A 23,805-nucleotide genomic window follows, 5' to 3' on the forward strand; every position below is an offset into this window, starting at 1 on the left:
AGCCCCCACACTGGGGCACACACACACACACACACACCCACCCCACCCCCACACTGGGGCACACACACACACACACACACACCCACCCCACCCCCACACTGGGGCACACACACCCCGAACTCCCACACTGGGGCACAGACACCCCCCCACCCCACCCCCCACAATGGGGCACAGACACACATCCCACCCCCCACACTGGGGCATAGACACCCCGCCCCCCAACACTGGGGCACAAACACCCTCCCACCCTCCACACTGGGGCACAGACACCCCCTCACACACCACACTGGGGCACAGACACACACCCCACTCCCCACACTGGGGCACAGACAATCCCCCACACCCCCCACATTGGGGCACACACATCCCACCCTCCACACTGGGGCACAGACACCCCCCCCAACCCCCACACTGGGGTACAGACACCCCCTAACCCCACTCCCCACATTGGGGCACAGACCCCCCCCCCCAACCCCCACACTGGGGCACAGACACCCCCCCACCCCACCCCCACACTAGGGCATTGACCCACCCCCCACACTGGGGCACAGACCCCCCCCCCCCCAACCCCCACATTGGGGCACAGACCCCCCCCCCCCCCCCCCCCCCCCCCAACCCCAACACTGGGGCACAGACACCCTCCCACCCTCCACACTTGGGCACAGACACCCCACCCCCCCATTCCCCACACTGGGGCACAGACACCCCATCCCCCACACTCGGGCACAGACACCCCCCCTCCCCCCGCCCCCACCACCCACACTGGGGCACAGACAGCTCCCCCACCCCCTACACTGGGGCACAGACACCCCCCCACCCTCCAACACTGGGGCACAGACACATTCCCCCCACACTGGGGCACACCCCCCCCCTCCCCACTCCCCAACACTGGGGCACACACCCCCCCACCCCCACACCCCCACACTGGCGCACACACACAGCCCCACTCCCCAACACTGGGGTACACCCCCCCACTCCCCAACACTGGGGCACACACAGACACCCACCCACCCCCCACACTGGGGCACACACACCCACACCCATCCCCCAACACTGGGGCACACACACACACCCACCCCCCAACACTGGGGCACACACAGACACCCACCCACCCCCCACACTGGGGCACACACACCCACACCCACCCCCCAACACTGGGGCACAGACACCCCCCACCCCCACACTCCACACCCGCACTGGGGCACACACACACCCCCACTCCCGAACACTGGGGCACAGACAGCCCCCCCCACTGGGGCACATACACCCCCCCCCCCCAACCCCCACACTGGGGTACAGACACCCCCTAACCCCACTCCCCACATTGGGGCACAGACCCCCCCACCCCCCCAACCCCCACACTGGGGCACAGACCCCCACCCCCCCAACCCCCACATTGGGGCACAGACCCCCCCCCCCCCCCCAACCCCAACACTGGGGCACAGACACCCTCCCACCCTCCACACTTGGGCACAGACACCCCACCCCCCCATTCCCCACACTGGGGCACAGACACCCCATCCCCCAGACTCGGGCACAGACACCCCCCTCCCCCTGCCCCCACCACCCACACTGGGGCACAGACAGCTCCCCCACCCCCTACACTGGGGCACAGACACCCCCCCACCCTCCAACGCTGGGGCACTGCCACCCCCACCCATAACACTGGGGCACACACTCCCCCCACACTGGGGCACCCCCCCCCCCCCCCCCCACTCCCCAACACTGGGGCACACACACCCCCACACCCACACCCCCACACTGGCGCACACACACAGCCCCACTCCCCAACACTGGGGCACACACAGACACCCACCCACCCCCCACACTGGGGCACACACACCCACACCCATCCCCCAACACTGGGGCACACACACACACCCACCCCCCAACACTGGGGCACACACAGACACCCACCAACCCCCCACACTGGGGCACACACACCCACACCCATCCCCCAACACAGGGGCACAGACACCTCCCACCCCCACACTCCACCCCCACACTGGGGCACACACACACACCCCCACCCCCCACACTGGGGCAGCCCCCCCCCCCACTCCACCCCCCACACTGGGGCACACACACCCCCACCCCCGAACACTGGGGCACAGACACCCCCCCCACCCCCACACTGGGGCACACCCCCCGCCCACTCCACCCCCCACACTGGGGCACACACACCCCCACCCCCCAACACTGGGGCACAGACACCCCCCCACCCCCCACACTGGGGCACACCCCCCACCCACTCCACCCCCACACTGGGGCAGAGACACCCCCCCACCCACCACACTGGGGCACACCCCCCGCCCACTCCACCCCCCACATTGGGGCACACACACCCCCACCCCCCAACACTGGGGCACAGACACCCCCCTACCCCATACACTGGGGCACAGACACCCTCCCACCCTCCAACACTGGGGCACTGCCACCCCCACCCATAACACTGGGGCACAGACACACACTCACCCCCCACACTGGGGCACACCCCCCCCCCCCACTCCCCAACACTGGGGCACACACACCCCACGCCCCCCCACCACCACTCCCCAACACTGGGGCACACACACAGCCCCACTCCCCAACACTGGGGTACACCCCCCCACACTGGGGCACACCCCCCCACACCCCCCACACTGGGGCACACACCCCCACTCCCCAACACTGGGGCACACACACACACACACACCCCAACACTGGGGCACACACAGACACCCACCCACCCCCGACACTGGGGCACACACACCCCCACCCCCCAACACTGGGGCACAGACACCCCCCCACCCCCTACACTGGGGCACAGACACCCTCCCACCCTCCAACACTGGGGCACTGCCACCCCCACCCATAACACTGGGGCACAGACACACACCCACCCCCCACACTGGGGCACACCCCCCCCCCCCACTCCCCAACACTGGGGCACACACACCCCACTCCCCAACACTGGAGTACCCCCCCCCCCCCCACCACCACTCCCCAACACTGGGGCACACACACAGCCCCACTCCCCAACACTGGGGTACACCCCCCCACACTGGGGCACACCCCCCCACTCCCCCCACACTGGGGCACACACCCCCACTCCCCAACACTGGGGCACATACACACACCCACCCCCCAACACTGGGGCACACACAGACACCCACCCACCCCCGACACTGGGGCACACACACCCGCACACACCCCCCAACACTGGGGCACAGCCACCCCCACACTGTGGCACAGACACCCCCCCCCCCCGCCCCCACCCCCCACTCTGGGGCACAGACACCCTCCCACCCTCCACACTTGGGCACAGACACCCCCCCACCCCCCACACTGGGGCACAGACACCCCCCCACTCCCCACACTGGGGCACAGACACCCCCCCAACCCCCACACTGGGGCACAGACACCCCCCCCACCCCCCACACCGGGGCACAGACATCCCCCCACCCCACCCCCCATACTGGGGCACAGACATCTCCCACCCCACCCTCACACTGGGGCACAGACAACCCCCCCACCCTCCACACTGGGGCACAGACACCCCCCACACCTCACACCCCACACTGGGGCACAGACAGCCCCCCACCCCACCCCCACACTGGCGCACAGACATCCCCCCAACCCCCACCCCCCACATTGGGGTACAGACACCCACCCCCCACACTGGGGCATAGACACCTCCCACCCCACCCCCACACTGGGGCACAGCCACCCCCCACACCCCACACCCCACACTGGGGCACAGTCACCCCCCAACTCCCACACTGGGGCACAGACACCCCCCACCCCCAACACTGGGGCACAGCCACTCCCCACACCCCACACTGGGGCACAGACACCCCCCCAACCCATCCCCACACTGGGGCACAGACACCCCGCCACACACCACACTGAGGCACATACACCCCCCCCCCCCAACACTGGGGCACAGACACCCCCCCCCCCCCCCCCCCCCCTACTCCCCACACTGGGGCACAGACACCCGATCCCCCACACTGGGGCACAGACACCCGCCCCCACCCCCCACACTGGGGCACAGACACCCCACCCCCCACACTGGGGCACAGACACCCCACCCCCCACACTGGGGCACAGACAGCCCCCCCACCCCCCCACACTGGGGCACAGACACCTGCCCACCCCCTCCCACATCAGGGCACAGACACCCCCCCCACCCTCCAACACTAGATACCCGCACCCCCCAACACTGTGACACAGCCACCCGCACCCCCAAACACTAGGGCACAGAGACCCCACTACCCACACTGGGGCATAGACACACCACCCCCCAACACTGGGACACAGTCACCCACATCCCCAACACTGAGGCACAGACACCCCCCACACTGGGGAACAGACACCCTCACCCCCACACTGGGATACAGACACCCGCACCCCCCAACACTGTGACACAGCCACCCCCACCCCCCACACTGGGACACAGAGACCCCCAACCCCAACACTGAGGCACAGACACCCCCCACACTGGGGCACCGAGACCCCCACCTCCTAACACTGGGACACAGCCACCCCCAACCCCCAGACTGGGACACAGCCACCCCCAACCCCCAGACTGGGACACAGCCACCCCCAACCCCCAAGACTGGGGCACAGACACCCCCCCACTCCCCATACTGGGGCACAGACATCCCCCCACACTGGGGCACAGACACTCCCACCCTCACACCGGGAGACAGACACCCACACCCCCCAACACTGGAGCACAGCCAACCCCACACTGGGACACAGTCACCCCCATCCCCAACACTGAGTCACAGACAACCCCCACACTGGGGCACAAACACACCCACCCCCACCCCCACCTCCACACTGGGACACAGACACCCCCATCCCCCAACACTGGAGCACAGCCAACCCCACACTGGGACACAGTCACCCCCATCCCCAACACTGAGCCACAGACAACGCCCACACTGGGGCACAAACACACCCACCCCCACCCCCACACTGGGACACAGACACCCCCATCCCCCAACACTGGGGCACAGACACCTCCACACTGGGAGACAGCCACCTGCACACCCCCAACACTGGGACACAGCCACCCCCATCCCCCACACTGGGGTACAGAGACCCCCAACCCCCAACACTGGGACACAGCCACCCCCACCCCCCCCCCCCCAACACTGGGGCACAGAGACCCCCACCCCCCAACACTGGGACACAGGCACTCCCACCACCCCAACACTAGGGCACAGACACCCCCACCCCCCAACACTGGGACACAGACCCCTCCACCCCACCCCAACACTGGGACACAGCCACCTGCACCCCCCCAACACTGGGACACAGACCTTTCCCCTCCCCAACACTGGGACACAGCCACCCCCACCCCCCAACACTGCAACGTAGTCATGCCCTCAACAATACTGGGACTGTGTCCCAGTGTTGTGGAGTGAGTGAGGGGTGGGGGTTGGCTGTGTCCCAGTGTTGGGGGTTGGAGGGGTCTGTGTCCCAGTGTTGTATGGGGGGGGGTGGCTGTGTCCCAGAGTTGGGGTGGGATGGAGGGGTCTGTATCCTAGTATTGGGGGGTGGGGGGTGGCTGTGCCCCAGTTTAGGGTGTGTGGGGGTGGCTGTGTCTCAGTAGGGTGTGTGTGGCTGGCTGTGTCTCAGTGTTGGGGGGGGGGTGGGGGTGTCTGTGTCCCAATGTTGGGGGGTGTGGGGGTGGCTGTGTCCCAGTGTTGTGGTGGTGGAGGGGGCTGTTTCCCAGTGTTGGGGGGTGGGGACTTCTGTGTCTCAGTGTTGGGGATTGGGGGGTGTCTGTGTCCCAGTTTTGGGGGATGGGGGGTGTTTGTGTCCCAGTGTTGTGGGGGTGGCTGTGTCCCAGTTTTGGGGTGGGGTGGATGGGTCTGTGTCCCAGTGTTGGGAGTGGGGGTGGCTGTGCCCCAGTGTAGGGGGGTGGGGCTGGCTGTGTCTCAGTGTTGAGGGGTGGGGGTGTCTGTGTCCCAGTGTTGGGGGGTGGGGGTGTCTGTGCCCCAGTGTAGGGGGGTGGGGTGGCTGTGTCCCAGTGTAGGGGAGTAGAGGTTGGCTGTGCCCCAGTGTAGGATTGTTGGGGTGGCTGTGTCTCAGTGTTGTGGGGTGGGGTGGCTGTGTCTCAGTGTTAGGGGGTGGGGTGGGTGTGGCTGTGTCTCAGTGTTGGGGGGTGGAGTGGCTGTGTCCCAGTGTTGGCGTGGGGTGGGGGTGGCTGTGTCCCAGTGTAAAGGGGGTGGGGCTGGCTGTGTCTCAGTGTTGGGGGGTGGGGGTGGTTGTGTCCCAGTGTAGAGGGGGTAGGGGTGGCTGTGTCTCAGTGTTGGGGGGTGGGGGTGGTTGTGTCCCAGTGTAGAGGGGGTAGGGGTGGCTGTGTCTCAGTGTTGGGGGGTGGGGGTGGCTGTGTCCCAGTGTAGAGGGGGTAGGGGTGGCTGTGTCTCAGTGTTGGGGGGTGGGGGTGGCTGTGTCCCAGTGTTGGGGGGTGGGGGTGGCTGTGTCCCAGTGTAGAGAGGCTGAGGGTGGCTGTGACCCAGTGTTGGGGGTGGGATGTTGGTTTTGGGATGGCACTAGGAGACATTATTTAACCTTGGTGTGAAATATGTGTATTGCCAAACAAGGTGCATACAATTTCATCCAAGTATATTCTTGTTGGGGTCTCCAACAGACTACTTCTTGTGGTTAAAGACTGACTAACAGCTCCTCTGGCAACCCTCCAGGTGAGTTGATTATAGCATGGTATTCAGCTGTAGTGTGTGTGTCACAGCCTGGCCTGATCAATCACTTGACAAAGACACCTCTGTTAAACAGGGAAAGCTTTAGGACAGTAATAGTGTTGAGATTGAGCTCATCACAAGGGTTGAGTTCATTAGAAGGCCTGATCTCATCAGGGACCCAGGGATGCTGAGTGTGTTTGAGCTGCATACTGTATCTATCCTGGGCGTGACAAGTGGGAACAGTGTATGGGTAGCTTTACTCTGTATCTAACCCTATGTTGTATCTGTCCTGCGAGTGTTTGATGAAGTTAGTGTAGAGAGAGTTTACCTGCAGTTTTAAGAGAGTAGATACGAAAGTCGGAGGAGTTGTAGACAGTGAGGAAGGATGTGGCAGGTTACAGCGGGATATAGATCAGCTGCAGAGCTGGGCAGAAAGGTGGCAATGGAGTTCAATGTAGCTAAGTGTGAGGTGATTCACTTTGGTAAGAGTAACAAAAAGATGGGGTACAGGGCTAATGGTCGGATACTTGGTAGTGTGGATGAGCAGAGGGATCTTGGTGTCCATGTACACAGATCTCTGAAAGTTGCCACCCAGGTAAATAGTGCGGTGAAGAAGGCATATGGCGTACTGGCTTTTATTGGTAGAGGAATTGAGTTCCGGAGTACTGAGGTCATGTTGCAGTTGTATAAGACTCTGGTGCGGCCGCATCTGGAGTATTGTGTGCAGTTTTGGTCGCCATACTATAGGAAGGATGTGGAGGCACTGGAACGGGTGCAGAGGAGGTTTACCAGGATGTTGTCTGATATGGTAGAAAGATCGTATGAGGAAAGGCTGAGGCACTTGGGGCTGTTTTCATTGGAGAAAAGAAGGTTTAGGGGTGACTTGATAGAGGTGTACAAGATGATTAGTGGTTTCGATAGGGTTGACAGTGAGAATCTTTTTCCACGTATGGAGTCAGCTATTACAAGGGGGCATTGCTTTAAATTAAGGAGTGGTAGGTATAGGACAGATGTTAGGGGTAGATTCTTTACTCAGCGAGTCGTGAGTTCATGGAATGCCCTGCCAGTAGCAGTGGTGGACTCTCCCTCATTATGGGCATTTAAGCGGGCATTGGATAGGCATATGGAGGATAGTGGGCTAGTGTAGGTTAGGTGGGCTTGGATCGGCGCAACATCGAGGGCCAAAGGGCCTGTACTGCGCTGTATTCTTCTATGTTCTATGTAGGTTTACTTGTATCTAACCCTGTGCTGCCCCTGTTTGGGAGCATTTGATGGTGACAGTGAAGATAAAGCTTTACCTTTGTTCTAGTGAATGTTCACCAGGCTGATTCCCAGAATGAAGAAACACTGGATTGACTGGGCTTGTACTCACTGGAATTTAGAAGGATAAGGATAAGGGGTAATTCTCATAGAAACATATGAAAATCCTGATGGGACTAGACAGGAAGAATGTTTCCAATGTTGGGGATATCCAGAACTAGGGGTCACAGTCTAGATTAGATTAGATTAGATTACTTACAGTGTGGAAACAGGCCCTTCGGCCCAACAAGTCCACACCGCCCCGCCGAAGCGCAACCCACCCATACCCCTACATTTACCCCTTACCTAACACTACGGGCAATTTAGCATGGCCAATTCACCTAACCTGCACATCTTTGGACTGTGGGAGGAAACCCACGCAGACACGGGGAGAACGTGCAAACTCCACACAGTCAGTCGCCTGAGGCGGGAATTGAACCTGGGTCTCTGGCGCTGTGAGGCAGCAGTGCTAACCACTGAGCCACCACTAAGGGGGAAGCCATTCAGGACTGAGATCAGGAAGAATTTATTCAGAGTTGTGAACCTGTGGAATTCTCTACCACAGAAAGTTGTTGGGAACAGTTTGTTAGATAAATTCAAAAGGGAGCTGCACATAGCCAATGCAGCTAAAGGGGTCAAGGGGGACAGAAAGAAAGCAGGAATGGGATATTGAGACTGCAGGATCAGCCATGAAGGGTCAAAGGGCCAAATCTTGCACCTATTTTCCATATTTATATGCAAAAGAGTGAACAGAGCTTTACTCTATATCTAACTCCATGCTTCCCTGTTATGGGAATGTTTGATCAGAGACATTGTAGAGTTACTGTATCTAACTCTGTGCTGTCTCAGTCCTGGGAGCTTTTGATTGGGATAGTTTAGAGAGAGCTTTACTTTTGGCTTTAATAGAGGAAGCTTTAACCCATTTTACAGATCTGTAAACAATTGTATATTCTCACCAATCTAAAAAACACTTTGAGGAACTAAGCAGTCGCATGGCAGTCAATTTTGTATCCACTTTTATACTGAACCTTATGTGTCATGGATTTCAAAGGTGAAAAGTTAGAAAGAAGAGTGCAGGAACAGGCAGTTTGATAAGACCAGGCCTCTAATGTAAATGCTCCACATGCAAACTACTTAATCCTATGGTTGATATGGTCTCTGTTTAAATCCCTAACTCAGATGGTGAGTTGTGAAGCCCAGACCTGTAAGCAGGAAATCTGGATTAGGTCTGAAGCTTCAATTCAATCTCAAACTATCAATGAATTTGTGCTGTGCCCTCTTCATCAATACTCATCCTATCACATTGAGCTGAAAACTGCACACAAACCTAACTATTGAGGTCCCTGGATAGATTCAATATTCATCTTGAATCTTCCATTCCTTATAATTGGCATAGCTTAGTTCTTTAAAAAATCACTTCACCCATTTGAGGTGCTGCTTTTAATGTCTTGTAAACTGAAACCCCCAATCACCCAACTAAACTCTCCTTTGGGTGCAATATGTTCTTCAACATGCTCTTACTCCTGACCTGCTCAAATGTGTGTCATCTGGGATTTCTAAAACTGAATTTTCAGTGATAGAGGGAGCACAGAGCATTCACCATTACCAAGAGTAACAAGGTCTTCAGCACTGCCTTACACACCCAAGAACACTGCCCTGTCACACTCCATCAAACACTAAATTGTTAAGCTGAGGTTCAGACCCTTTAATACTAATACAGGGAACCATGTCATTTAGATCTCCAAAAGAGAACAGTCCTTCACTAATGCCTCACTAATGTAAAGAGCAAAGCACAATGACTGGAGTCTTGCAGCAATTTTATTAATTTATGTTTTGTACAAAACAGTAGAGATAATGATTGAGCTGACCCTCCACCCCTATGAGGTTCACAGATGTTGTTGATTGGCGACTGTCTGGTCAGTCAAATCCCATGCGTCGGTCTCTTTTGATGGTAGATTGAATCCTCTTCTGCCGTAGCCGTTCTCGTTGCATATTCTCCACCCTGGAATCATCACAATTTGTCAGCAAAGACTGTGTATTTTCCCTCAAGCCCATTGCTAACCTCCTTTATCTGGCTAAGTACTGGCCTATGTGGATGGGGGAGGAAGCTGCTCAGCTTGGGACACGTTCCACAAAACCTTCATGCATTGAACCTTAACACTGAGTCAGGGAAGACCTTTTAAGCTAGTCTTGCAGCTGATTATGCATCACCTATAAGTCCTTTACACTATGACCAAAACACAGCACAGCTCAAAGTCCACAGTGGTAGTACCAAATGAACCTTCAAGGCACATGGCACTCAGCTATCAATGTGCACTGAATGCCGAGGGGGGGACCTTTTTAAAAAAAACTTCCAATGGAGTGAGACCTCTCTTTAAGATACTGTCTTTGAACATTTATGTTTAAGAAATTACATTTACACAGCACCTTCCATGACCTCAGAAAGCTAAAAAGAACTTTCCAAGCAATAAAATAGCTTTGAACATTTATTGAAATCCAGGAAGTTGTGAAATGCAGAAAACTCAGTAATGTATGGGTGCACAGCAAGATCCCACAATTATAGACATCAATCTGAGACTGGTACAGTCGGGAAATGGAGCTTGACAAACAGTCAGGGCAGGCAGGAACAAAGCAGAAAATGAGGTAGGATTGATAAGTTAAAACTGCCTTTATTTCAATGCAAGAGGCCTAACAGGGAAGGCAGATGAACTCAGGGCACGGTTAGGAACATGGGACTGGGATATCATAGCAATTACAGAAACGTGGCTCAGGGATGGACAGGACTGGCAGCTTAATGTTCCAGGATACAAATGCTACAGGAAGGATAGAAAGGGAGGCAAGAGAGGAGGGGGAGTGGCAGTTTTGATAAGGGATAGCATTACAGCTGTACCAAGGGAGGATATTCCTGGAAATGCATCCAGGGAAGTTATTTGTGTGAAAGTAAGAAATAAGAAAAGGATGATCATCTTATTGGGATTGTACTATAGACCCCCCACTCCCAGATTTTAACTGGGAGTGCCATAGTGTTACAAGGTGTGTACAAGAAAATTGTCTGATTCTGTGTATGGCTGTACCTACTAGAAATTCTAAGTTGGAGGAAGACCAATTTTGACAGTATTAGGCAAGAACTTTCAAAAGCTGATTGAGAGCAAATGTTCGCAGGTAAAAGGATGCTGGAAAATGGGAAGCCTTTAAGAATAAGATAACGAGAGTCCAGAGACAATGTATTCCTGTTAGGGTGAAAGGCAAGGCTGGTAGATGTAGGGAATGCTGGATGACTAGAGAAATTGAGGTTTTGTTTAAGAAAAAGAAGGAAGCATATGTCAGGTATAGACAATAGAGATTGAGTGTACTAGGTGTATACTTAAGAGGGAAATCAGGAGGAAAAGAGGGGACATGAGATAGCTTTGGCAAATAGGGTTAAGGAAAATCCAAAGGGATTCTATAAATACATTAAAGACAAAAGGGTAATTAGGGAGAGAATAGATCAGCAAGGCAGCCTATGTGTGGAACCGCAGGAGATGGGGGTGATACTAAATACTTGCATCAGTATTTACTGTGGAAAAGGATATGGAGTATTTACTGTGGAAAAGGATATGAAAAGAAAATAGATGGTGACATCTTGAAAACCGTTCACATTACAGAAGGGGTGGTGCTGGATGTCTTAAAACGCCTAAAGATGGATAAATCCCCAGGGGCTGAGCAGGTGTACCCTAAAACTCTGTGGGAAGTTAGGGAAGTGATTGCTGGGCCCCTTGCTGAGATATTTGGATCATCAATAGTGACAGGTGAGGTGCTGGAAGACTGGAGGTTGGCAAACGTGGTGCCACTGTTTAAGAAGGGCAGTAAAGACAAGCCAGGGAACTATAGGCCAGTGAGCCTGGTGTTGGTGGTGGGCAGGTTGTTGGAGGGAATCCTGAGGGACAGGATTTACATGTATTTGGAAAGGCAAGGACTGATTAGGGATAGTCAACATGGCTTTGTGCGTGGGAAATCATGTCCCACAAATCTGATTGAGTTTTTTGAAGAAGTAACAAAGAGGATTGATGAGGGCACAGCAGTAGACGTGATCTATATGGACTTCAGTAAGGCATTCGACAAGGTTCCCCATGGGAGACTGGTTAGCAAGATTAGATCTCACGGAATACAGGGAGAACTAGCCATTTGGATACAGAACTGGCTCAAAAGTCGAACACAGAGGGTGGTGGTGGGGGGCTGTTTTTCAGACTGGAGGCCTGTGATGAGTGGTGTGCCACAAGGATCCACTGCTTTTCATCATTTATATAAATGATTTGGATGTGAACATAGGTTGTATAGTTAGTAAGTTTGCAGGTGACACCAAAATTGGAGGTGTAGTGGACAGCGAAGAAAGTTACTGGAGTACAACGGGACCTTGATCAGATGGGCTGAGGAGTGGCAGATGGAGTTTAATTCAGATAAATGTGAGGTGCTGCATTTTGGGAAGGCAGATCAGGGCAGGTCTTATACACTTAATGGTAAGGTCCTAGGGAGTGTTGCTGAACAAAGAGACCTTAAAGTGCAGATTCATAGCTCCTTGAAAGTGGAGTCACAGGTAGATAGGATAGTGAAGACGACATTTGGTATGCTTTCCTTTATTGGTCAGAGTATTGAGTACAGGAGTTGGGAGGTCATGTTGTGGCTGTACAGGACATTGGTTAGGCCACTGTTGGAATATTACATGCAATTCTGGTTTCCTTCCTATCGGAAAGATGTTGTGAAACTTGAAAGGGTTCAGAAAAGATTTACAAGGATGTTGCCAGGATTGGAGGATTTGAGCTATAGGGAGAGACTGAACAGGCTGGGGCTGTTTTCCCTGGAGTGTCAAAGGCTGGGGGGGGGGGGGGGGGTGACTTTATACAGGTGTATAAAATCACGAGGGGCATGGATAGGATAAATAGACAAGGAATTTTCCCTAGTGTGGGGGATCCAGAACTAAAGGGCATAGGTTTAAGGTGAGAGGGGAAAGATATAAAAGAGACCTCAGGGGCAACATCTTCACACAGAGGGTGGTACGTGTATGGAATGAGCTGCCAGAGGAAGTGGTGGAGGCTGGTACAATTACAATATTAAAAAGGCATCTGGATGGATATATGAATAGGAAGGGTTTAGAGGGATATGGGCCAAGTGATGGCAAATGATTAGGTTAGAATATCTGGTTGGACTTAAGGGTGTGTTTCCGTGGTGTACATCTCTATGACTTTATATGATAATGGTCAGATAATCTTGAGATTTCTTTTTGAGGCCAGAACACTTGGGAAATCTCCCCTGCTCTTCTTCAAAATAAAAATATGGGATGTCTTACACTTGCCTGGTGTGAGGGGAGACTTGTTTTAATGACTTATTTGAGGTGTGGAACTTATGATAATGTGGCATTCTCTCAATACCACAAGAGGACCACCGACAGTGTGGCATCCCCTGAATATTGCAGTGGGACCTCTGACAATGTGGCATTTTCTCTATACTGCACTGGAGCTCAGCCAGGATTTTGTACCCTACTGTGGGACCTCAGAGATGAGCAGGATGGGACTTCACAGCCAGAAAGGAGACACCCTCAAGAGGGTTCCGAGCAAACAAGCACCCCTCTGTTTTTAAACCATCACCTCATTCTCCGAGTCTCAGCATCCTCTTTGGATGGTTGCTTGGGTTGCTGACTTGCTGCTGCCACTATGTTCCGAATCTTCTGCAGACAATCAGCAAGGTTCTTCATCTGGTACCTGCTGACTTCCGAAGTGACAATCAGCTGCCCAGCCCGATTAATTCTGTTCTGGTACTGATGAGAGGAAAAGAAAGGATGAAGCACTGAAAGATAATGTGTCAAATTGTCTGTCTTAGTCATGATTGTGTGTTTGCATGTATTTGGGATTCTTAAAGAATGTAGTTTAAGGTACATAGTACTTGAGACACCAGCTGTACACAAAATATATCAGGGATTTGGAGGCTACGGCTAAATGTAATGTTTAGAACTTGCAGATGATATGAAGCAAAGTGGCAATGTGTGTTTGAGGAAGATGTTCAGTACCTTAAGGAAGATATGGACAGGTTTAGTGAATGGGCAAGAAGATGACAGTTGTAATATAATAAAGTCATTAGAAACAGGAACAAAATTAGGCCATTCAGCCCATCGAGTCTGCTCCACCATTCGATCATGGCTGTTATGCTCTTCATCCCCCTTTTCCTACCTTCTCTCCATTAATTACCAATTTAAAATCTGTCAAACACCTCCTTAAATTTACTCACTGTCCCAGTGTCCACCGCACATTAGGGGAGTGAATTCCACAGATTCACAATCCTTTGGGAGAAGTCGTTTCTCCTCAACTCTGTTTTAAACTTGCTACCCCTTATCCTAAGTCTATGGCCTCTCGACCTAGAGGAAGCATCCGCTCCATGTCTATTTTATCCAAACCTTTTATCATCCTGAGTATCTCAATTAGATTAGGGCAGCATGGTGACTCAGTGGTTAGCACTGCTGCCTCACAGCACCAGGGTCCCAGGTTCAATTCCTGCCTCGGGCAACTGTCTGTGTGGAGTTTGCACATTCTCCCCGTTTCTGTGTGGGTTTCTTCCAGATGCTCCAGTGTCCTCCCACAAAGATGTGCAGGTTAGGTGAATTGGCCATAGTAAATTGCCTGTAGTGTTAGGTGCATTTGTCAGGGGTAAATGTAGGGGAATGGTTCTGGGTGGGTGGCCTTCGGAGGGTCAGTGTGGACTTGTTGGGCCGAAGGGCCTGTTTCCACACTGTAGGTAATCTAATCTAGATCTCCTCTCACTCTTCCAAATTCCAGAGAGTTTAGGCCTAAACTGTTCAATCTCTCCTCTTACTTAAATCTCTGGGATCAATCTAATGAACTTTCTCTGAACTGCCTCCAATGCCACTACATCTTTCCTCAAATAAGGGGACCAAAACCGTGCACAATATTCCATGTGCTGTCTCACTAATGCCTTGTGTAGTTGCAACAATACTTCCTTACCTTTATATTCTATTCCTTTGGCTATAAAACCAAAATTCAATTCCATAATATGGGAAAATGTGAGGTTTTCCATTTTGGTAGGAAGAATAGATGTGCAGAGTATTTATTAAATTGTAACAAGTTGGAAAGTATAGATGCACAAAGGGAGCTAAATGTCCTTCTCGATAAGTCACTAAAGACTTGCAGGTGCAGCAAGCTATTAACAAGGCAAATGGAATTTGCCTTTTTTGCAAGAGGATTTGAGTACAGGAGTATAGAAGACTTAAGCAGAAGCTTGGTTAGACCAACCAGGAGTATTGTGTGAAATTCTGGTCTCCTTCTTTCAGGGAAAATATTATTGCCGTAGGGGGAAGTGCAATGAAGGTTCACCAAATTTGTTCTTGGGATAGTGGGACTGTCCTGTGAAGAGTGATTGGGCAAACTGGGCTTGTATTCTCTAGAGTTTAGAAGAATCAGAGGTGATCTAATTGAAACCTACAAAATACTTAAAGGGACACACGTGGTCAATGCAGGTAAAATGCTCCCCCGGACTGGGGAGTCTGGAACCACAATTTCAAACTAGGAGGTTACACCATTTAGAACAAAATGAGGAGATTTTTGTTTAGAAAACTTAGAAGGTGGAGAATCTTTGGAATTCTCTATCCCAGAGGACTGTGGAAGCTCAGTCTTTGAGTACATTCAAAATAGAGATTGATAACTTTCTGATAATCAATGATGTAAAGAGCTATTGGGGATGGACTGTGTAAAAGATATTTAAGCATTTGATTATTTATCATATTAGATGACAGGGCAGGCTCAAATACTGAATGAAGGGCCATTGCCTGAAATATCAATCCTCCTGTTCCTCAAATGCTGCCTGACCTGCTGTGCTTTTCCAGCACCACACTCTCGACTCTAATCTCCAGCATCTGCAGTCCTCATTGTCTTCTAGTTCAAATACTGAATGGCCTACTTTTGTTCCTAATTGATTAGAAACTTTATTTATTGCAATATTTGTTAAAGTTAAGTGCACTACAGTCAGTATAAATATTTTCTGTCAATCAGTCATGCTTGTGCTTTTGTCCTGACAGTAGTCAGTCTGACAGATTAGTCACCCTGGTGGTTTAATTGGGATTTGTTACATTGTGGAACAGTGGGGCACCATTACCAGCACCCTCTTCCCAGGTAAGTTGTAACACTTCTTAACATTAATTGAATCAATGTCATTTCCCTTGTAAGGTTTTCCATAAAATAAAGAACACACAGATCCTTTCACTATTGTCCATTGCAGTCTAACAGTCACAGTCAATTCTGTAGCCTACATGTGCACACAATGTTTGTCCTGTGCCTGCTCATGCCCTTATTCTGAAGTGCCTCTTGCCTCAGCTCCCTGTGCTGAAGCCTTTCTCCAGTCCCAGCTCCTGTTCCCATTCCATTCTTACTTCAAAGACCCCAATGACCACTGCCACAAGGAATATCTTCAGCTGTTCCCTCTTTCCCTTGCACTGACAGCGTGGGATTGCAGCACTAATCAAACTTGGTCACTGCACAGAGCTGAGTTTTATCATTGACTGTATTGGATTGTACTCTGTATTTCCTTTAGATGTAGTGTTTTTTTTAATTTGCAGGAACACACAGTACAGGACATTGACAATACAGTATTTAAATCTGTACATCAACTTTCCCAGGCATGAAACATGTGAATTCCAGCTTTAACATTAATTCTTATTAGCACCAGTGATTAACTTTAATTCATTTCACTTCATTTGGTAATTTTCAGGAAGAGGGCCGCAGCTTTAAGTGAGGAGTCCCTGCCGTGATGAATGGTTGTTTTTCAGACTGAGACAATGTATAAAGGGAGGATTACACGCCTCAGTCAGGAGGAGAGGGAGAGGGAGGGAGTAATACAGAAGGGCTCTATCATCTGACCACTCTTTACTGTTGGCTGTCACCGAGCAGAAAGGCTCACCTTGGCAGTGATTGTGCTCCGCACATCCTCAGAGAGCCAGTCAGCTGTCGCTACATGGAACCTTACTTCTGCCTTGGTGTTCACTGTAACAACAGAACCAGCGTAGCATCCATCACTCACTCACACCCAGCACAAAGAGAACTCCAACTAGACCTAGCACACCCCTGAGAGACAAGACACCCAGCCCTGTCCCGAGGGACAGTGTCACCCATACCCTTCCCAAAGGACAGCACCCACGTACCCCCCCCGAGGGACAGTGTCACCCATACCCTTCCCAAAGGACAGCACCCACGTACCCCCCCCCCCCCCCCCCCCCCCAAGGGACAGTGTCACCCATACCCTTCCCAAAGGACAGCACCCACGTACCCCTCCCCAGGGTCAGCTTCTCCCGTACCCTTCCCCCCGAGGGTCAGCACCTCCCGTACCCCTCCCCCCGAGGGTCAGCACCTCCCGTACCCCTCCCCAGGGTCAGCTCCTCCCGTACCCCTCCTCCGAGGGTCAGCACCTCCCGTACCCCTCCCCCGAGGGTCAGCACCTCCCGTACCCCTCCCCAGGGTCAGCTCCTCCCGTGCCCCTCCCCAGGGTCAGCTCCTCCCGTACCCCTCCCCCCGAGGGTCAGCTCCTCCCGTACCCCTCCCCAGGGTCAGCTCCTCCCGTACCCCTCCCCAGGGTCAGCTCCTCCTGAGGGTCAGCTCCTCCCGTACCCCTCCCCCCGAGGGTCAGCTCCTCCCGTACCCCTCCCCAGGGTCAGCTCCTCCCGTACCCCTCCCCAGGGTCAGCTCCTCCCGAGGGACAGCATTCTCCTTTGTCCCCTCTTGATGGGCTGCACCTCCTTTACCCTTCCTGAGGGACAGTGTCTCCCATACCCCTAATGATGGTCATTAACCCCTCATACTACCCCCCGTGGGTGTTGTTCCCAGTGATACTGGCAGGCCAGATGTGTCCTGGGTGGTCAGCCCTGCTGCTCATCTGGATCAGAATCAGACCAAGTGCCTGGGTGGGCAGAGAACTGCAAAACAGCCAGGACTCAAGCTCCTGATCATGATCCATTGAGCTCCCCAAGCAACCAGTCGGGATTCCAGAGGACAACAGGATACAACTCAATATGTTGTCACTTCCAGTTGAACCGGAGGTGAATCCTCTCAGATGAGGGTCACACAGCACTGAGGTGAGGCGATGGCGAGCTGTAGCCAGTAAGAGTAGGAAAATCAAATGTTATTGAGCAAACGGTCTCCTCACCCTTGTTGACGTTCTGTCCCCCAGGGCCACTACTCCGACAGTAGGTCACTGTGAGTCGGTCTGAGGACAAAACAAATTACCAACAGTGAGGGTCCAAGCTGATCACAATCCAAACAGAAACTGCAGACTGATGGTAACATAAGAACCTCACAGCTAAACATCGATGTGACAGAGAGACAGTAACCACAGTGTGGGACACTGAACATGTCATCCAGGTCCAGTGATGGTGGAGGGATACAGACAAGGACAAGGTCATTATGGGCTAGTACAGAGGGACAATCAAAGTCTGACAGTGAACATGGATGAGTTCTTAAGTGTCAGATTGGCATGGGCTCAAGCGTGATGCCCTTAATGGTGAATCGTGTGCCAGTGCTGAGTGTTTGGAACCTTGTAAGTGACCTAGGCCTCAGCTGATACCCAATCTGACCTAGGAGCACCTGTGACACCCATTGCTTCCTCCCAATTCCTTACCAAGGGAGCACCTTCCTAACTCCTCACCCACCCCAATTCTGTTCCACCCCTTGTGTTTCATCCCTGGAAAGCCCTCACCACCTTGAAAGGCCTCTCTCGCTCTCAGATTGTCCCACACCCTGGTTACAGCAGCTGAGTCAGAGCTTCATCAGAAAAGGGAGTGAAAACAGATCCTGAAGTGTGAGACAATCGGGAGAGGGAGCAATACTTGCCAGATTTTGGGATAAAATCTCGGCCAGGTCAGCTCTGGCTTGGTATACAACAAACCCACCTGTGTACCAGGAAATCCCAGTTTTAGGGCCCACTTCAGGGCTTCAGTATAAAGTCCAAGGCTGATATCCTACAGCAGCACCTTTCAGTGAGACCCCCCACTGCCTGGTCAGGTTGATGTAAAGGCCCAATCACCTTAATTTGATGAAGAGCAATGTCCTCGCCAATATTTAACCCTCATTCAACATCACAAACAAAGATTATCTGGTTATTACCACACTCTTATTTGTGGGATTTTGCTGTGCTTAAATTAATCAGCATGCTCACTACGCATTTTAGAAGTACTTTGTTGGCTTTGAGATGCCCAGTGGTCATGAAAAGTGTCATATAAAAACAAATATTTATTTCCTACTCCAATATAACATCAGGAATAAGGTGAAAGGTTTGCAGCATGATCAGGGCTGAGGTGCGAGGGAAAATGCAGGTAAAGTTTTACCAGAGAATTGGAGGACAATGTGAAGTCAGAACATCAGAAAAGAACCAGCGAAAAGGCTGGTTGGTTCACTAACATCCTTCAGGAAAGGAAATCTGTTCTCCTTGGCCTATGTGAGAGTGCTGACTCTTAGCTCTAGCAAGCCATTCAGTTCAACAACAATAATTGTCAGAAACACCCACCTCCCATGAAAGAATACACTATTTTAAAAGTCCACAAGCTAATCAGTGTCTGCATTTCAGTTCAAAATATATCTTTAATGAGTTTGAACTGGTGTCCCTCTCTCCTATTTGTACAATTTAATTGAATGTTCTGGATTACTTGTTCTAAACTGTTTGTCTATAACCCAGAGATATCATCTCAGAAATCACCCTTTCAGGGTTGAGATTTTGAATTATTCACAAATACCATTTCCTATTTCACATACCTATAGGTATATCTGTGCTGGAGGTATTCTGTTGTGCTCCCTCCTGCAAAGGAAACCAGAACCAATTTACAGAGTTATGTTTCACAACACATCACAGAGTAATGAGACTCTCAGTTATGTAAATGACACAAGGCACCTACTTTAATAAAATTAAACCTCAACAGGAAAGTCGCTGCAGTGACCAACGTCACCCAGTGTGATGGAATGTCTTTACAACATGAACTAACGTGACACCAAACCATAGGAAGAGTTATTAGGTCAGTTATTAGCCAAAATCTTGGTTAGAGGGTGGGAAATAGTAGCACAGAGTCATACACCTGTACAGTATGGGAACAGACCCCTTTGGTCCAATTTGTCCATGCTGACTAGATATCCTAAATTAATCTCGTACCATTTGCCAGCACTTGGCCCATATCCCTCTACATGCTTCCTATTCTTATACCCATCCTGATGCCTTTTAAATGTTGTAATTGTACCAGCCTCCACCACTTCCCGTGGCAGCTCATTCTTTACACACATCACCCTCTGCATGAAAAGATTGTCTTTTAGGTCCCTTCTAATCTTTCCCCTCTCACCTCAAACCTACGCCCTCTAGTTTTGGACTCCCCCACCCGGGGAAAAGATGTTGTCTATTTAACCCATTTATGTCCCTCATGATTTTATAAACCTGTGTTCTTCAGCATCCTGTCTACCTGCAACTCCACTTTCAAGGAGCTATGAACCTGCACTCCAAAGTCTCTTTGTTCAGCAACACTCCCAGGACCTTACCATTAAGTGTACAAGTCCTGCCCTGATTTGTCTTTCCAAAGTACACATTTATCCAAATCAAACAGCAACTGCCACTCCTCGGTCCATCTGATCCAAAATCGAAAAATATGTTGCTGGAAAAGCACAGCAGGTCAGTCAGCATCCGAGGAGCTGGACAATTGATGTTTCAGGCACAAGCTCCTCATCAGGAATCATTCCTGATGAAGAGCTTATGTCTGAAACATTGACTCTCCTGCTCCTGGGATGCTGACTGACCTGCTGTGCCCCTCCAGTGCCATACACTTTGACTCTGGTCTCCAGCATCTGGAGTCGTCACTTTCTCTCCATCAGATCAACATCCTGTTTTACTCGATGGTCATCTTCTTGGCTCTCCCTTACACCAAAAATTTTGGTGTCATCTTTAAACTTACTGTCTGTAAACCATACCTCCTATGTTTACATCCAAATCACTTATATAAATGACAAAAGCAGTGGCCGGCACCAATTCTTTCAGCACACAATTGATCACAGTCCTCCAGTCTGAAAAGAAACGGTCCACCTCCATCCTTATTGTCCCTGTAACCCATAAAGTGAAAGTGAAGACGGCAGATGCTGGAGATTAGTGTCGAGAGTGTGGTGCTGGAAAAGCACAGCAGGTCAGGCAGCTTCCGAGGAGCAGGAGAATCGATATTTCGAACCTGATGAAGGGCTTTTGTCTGAAATGTCCATTTTCCTGCTCCTCGGATGCTGCCTGACCTGCTGTGCTTTTCCAGCACCACACTCTCGACTAGTAATCCCTAAGGCCAGGCTAATGTCCCAGAGACACAGGTTCAAATCCCACTACAGCAAGTGGTAGATTTGAAATGATTGTAAATACCCATCTGGTTCACAAAGATTCTTCAGGAAGGAAATCTGCTTGATCTTGCCTAACTGACTGCAGACGCACAACGATATAGCTGATTCCTAACTGCCCTCTGAAATAGCCAGGCAAGTCATCTAGATCAAGGGCAAACAAGGAGCCCAACAAATGGCACAACACAATAAAACTATTAGAGTTTAGGGCAAGGTACCGAAAGGCATGAAGGGCATGACAACTGGGGGGGGGGGGGTCACAAAGGAGCAGGATTAGAGGAGACATGAGAGAGAGGAGGCTGGAGAATACAGGGGAAGGTGAGGCAATGGAGGGCTTTGTAAACAAGGCAGAGACCGGTTCAGGTTAGGAAGGAGGGGGGGGGGGGGTGTACAGCTGTGTCCCCGGACCCCTGTCACATCGGGAGGGGGGACAGGGGAGGGGGGACAGGGGAGGGGGGACAGGGGAGGGGGGACAGGGGAGGGGGGGGGGGAGGGGGGGGGGGAGGGGGGGACGGGACAGGGGGGGGGGGGAGGGGGGACAGGGGGGGGGGGAACAGGGGGGGACGGGGGGGGGGGAACAGGGGGGGACGGGGGAACAGGGGGGGACGGGGGAACAGGCCGCGGGGTGAGGACTTCAGAGGCCGATCAGCTCCCCTCCACCGCTCGCACCTGGCCCTTATAACCTGCTCTGCTGTTCGGGTAAAGCACCTCCAAATTGTAAACGCTGCGGTATTGGCGGAGCCCGGGCCCGGAGCGGACAACCGCGCCTGAGATTCTCAGCAACCGGCTCCCGGCTCCCAACATGACACCCACTCCGGCTCGACCTTCACAACATGGCGCCCACACTCCGGCTCGACCTTCACAACATGGCGCCCACACTCCGGCTCGACCTTCACAACATGGCGCACACACTCCGGCTCGACCTTCACAACATGGCGCACACACTCCGGCTCGACCTTCACAACATGGCGCACACACTCCGGCTCGACCTTCACAACATGGCGCACACACTCCGGCTCGACCTTCACAACATGGCGCCCACACTCCGGCTCGACCTTCACAACATGGCGCCCACACTCCGGCTCGACCTTCACAACATGGCGCCCGAACGATGTCACTAGTTGGGGCTGAAACACGGTCCGAGGTGTCTTTCGTCGTCAATCACTGGATCAATTATTAAATATTAACAGTTCAGCTCTTCCCATTTATTATGTTTCTGTGAATACGCTGCAGTGAATATTTTTATTATATAAAGGTGTCATCCAATTACGTTATTACCGAAAGCAATTCAAAAAGTTTAAAAAAAACCCTACTTACCTATCAATGTTTCCAAATTTTATAAAGTGTATTTTATTCTCCTTATTTATAAGAACATAAACAGGGCAATTACACATAAACCTTAATAAAGTGGTGATTTTCTCGGACGGAAGAACAAAAGGCCACAGTGTCAGGACCTTTACTGAAGCCCAAAAAAAACGGTCAGTTCATTTGTTGGTGATAGCTACAAATGTGACTATATTATCGGTTACTTTCAGATTGAAGATAAACCGGGGAAATACTTACGGACAACAAACTAAAAGACCAGTGCGAACATTTTAAAAATCAAATTAGCAACTAATGAATTAAAATAAAGATGTGCTGCGCCTGTATGATACCTGAACCGGTCAGTCTCATGGTTGTTCATAGAAACCACATCTGTTCAAGTGTTGGTTATTCAAGGAGCACAACAGCTCAGAATTGATGAGCTACAGTCTGATCTTTGAAAACTGTACCACATCAAGGAGGGGGAGAGTCATCTGGATTCTGTGTTTCACGTTCCTTAGATTAACAACTGTGAATTTGGTCAGTGTTCACGGACAGGAGAGTGTGGATAAGAGCGAGGCAGATAGAAGGATCATGAGATAGTGCTGAAGGAACCTCAGCCCTTGAGCTTGTCAAACAAGTTTAAGATTCTTGCTCCCTGTGGGGATGAGAGTGGGGGCTACAGGAAAGATGAGCAAACTGACCATAGCACAGGGAGCCATTCAAGAGTGGGTAGAAAAGAGAAATGTAGTTGTAATTGGGGATAGTACAGTCAGGGGAATGTACACTGAGGCGAGGATCAAGAGTCCCAAAGGTTGTGTTGCCTGCCTAGTGCTTCCTGAAGAAGGGCTTATGCCCGAAACGTTGATTCTCCTGCTCCTCGGATGCTGCCTGGCCTGCTGTGTTTTTCCAGCACCACATTTTTCAACTCTGGTCTCCAGCATCTGCAGTCCTCACTTTCTCCTCCTTGCCTGCCTAGTGCTCAGGTTCAGGATATCTTATCTGGGCTGCAGAGGAACATGCAGTGGGAGTGGAAAGATCCAGTTACCATGGATCACGTAAGTTTCAATGATATAGGTAGAAAGATGAAAGAGGTTTTGCTGAGGGAACACGAGCAGCTATGGGCTAAA

The 23,805-nt window shown here is 51.8% G+C and overlaps 1 protein-coding gene across 2 annotated transcripts; it reads right to left on the reverse strand.

Moving 5' to 3' along the window:
* Positions 1 to 9,797: 9,797 nt before the first annotated feature.
* On the reverse strand, positions 9,798 to 22,194 carry mrpl58 (mitochondrial ribosomal protein L58). 2 transcript variants are annotated; one of them, XM_088000402.1, is made up of 6 exons: positions 22,043 to 22,194; positions 19,775 to 19,817; positions 18,174 to 18,233; positions 16,935 to 17,017; positions 13,619 to 13,788; positions 9,798 to 9,999 (listed from the first exon to the last, which is right to left on the reverse strand). In XM_088000402.1, exons 1-6 carry the CDS (start codon positions 22,175 to 22,177, stop codon positions 9,915 to 9,917), a joined length of 576 nt encoding a protein of 191 aa, XP_087856528.1. In that variant the 5' UTR covers positions 22,178 to 22,194; the 3' UTR covers positions 9,798 to 9,914. The 2 variants fall into 2 exon arrangements, with proteins under 2 accessions (XP_087856528.1, XP_087856529.1); XM_088000403.1 differs by having other exon boundaries at positions 22,082 to 22,193.
* Positions 22,195 to 23,805: the final 1,611 nt, after the last annotated feature.

This window comes from Chiloscyllium plagiosum, unplaced genomic scaffold (genome assembly GCF_037043375.1).
Source record: "Chiloscyllium plagiosum isolate Xiang-an unplaced genomic scaffold, Cpla_swu_hap1 HiC_scaffold_25, whole genome shotgun sequence".
NCBI classification, from domain to species: Eukaryota; Metazoa; Chordata; class Chondrichthyes; order Orectolobiformes; family Hemiscylliidae; genus Chiloscyllium; species Chiloscyllium plagiosum.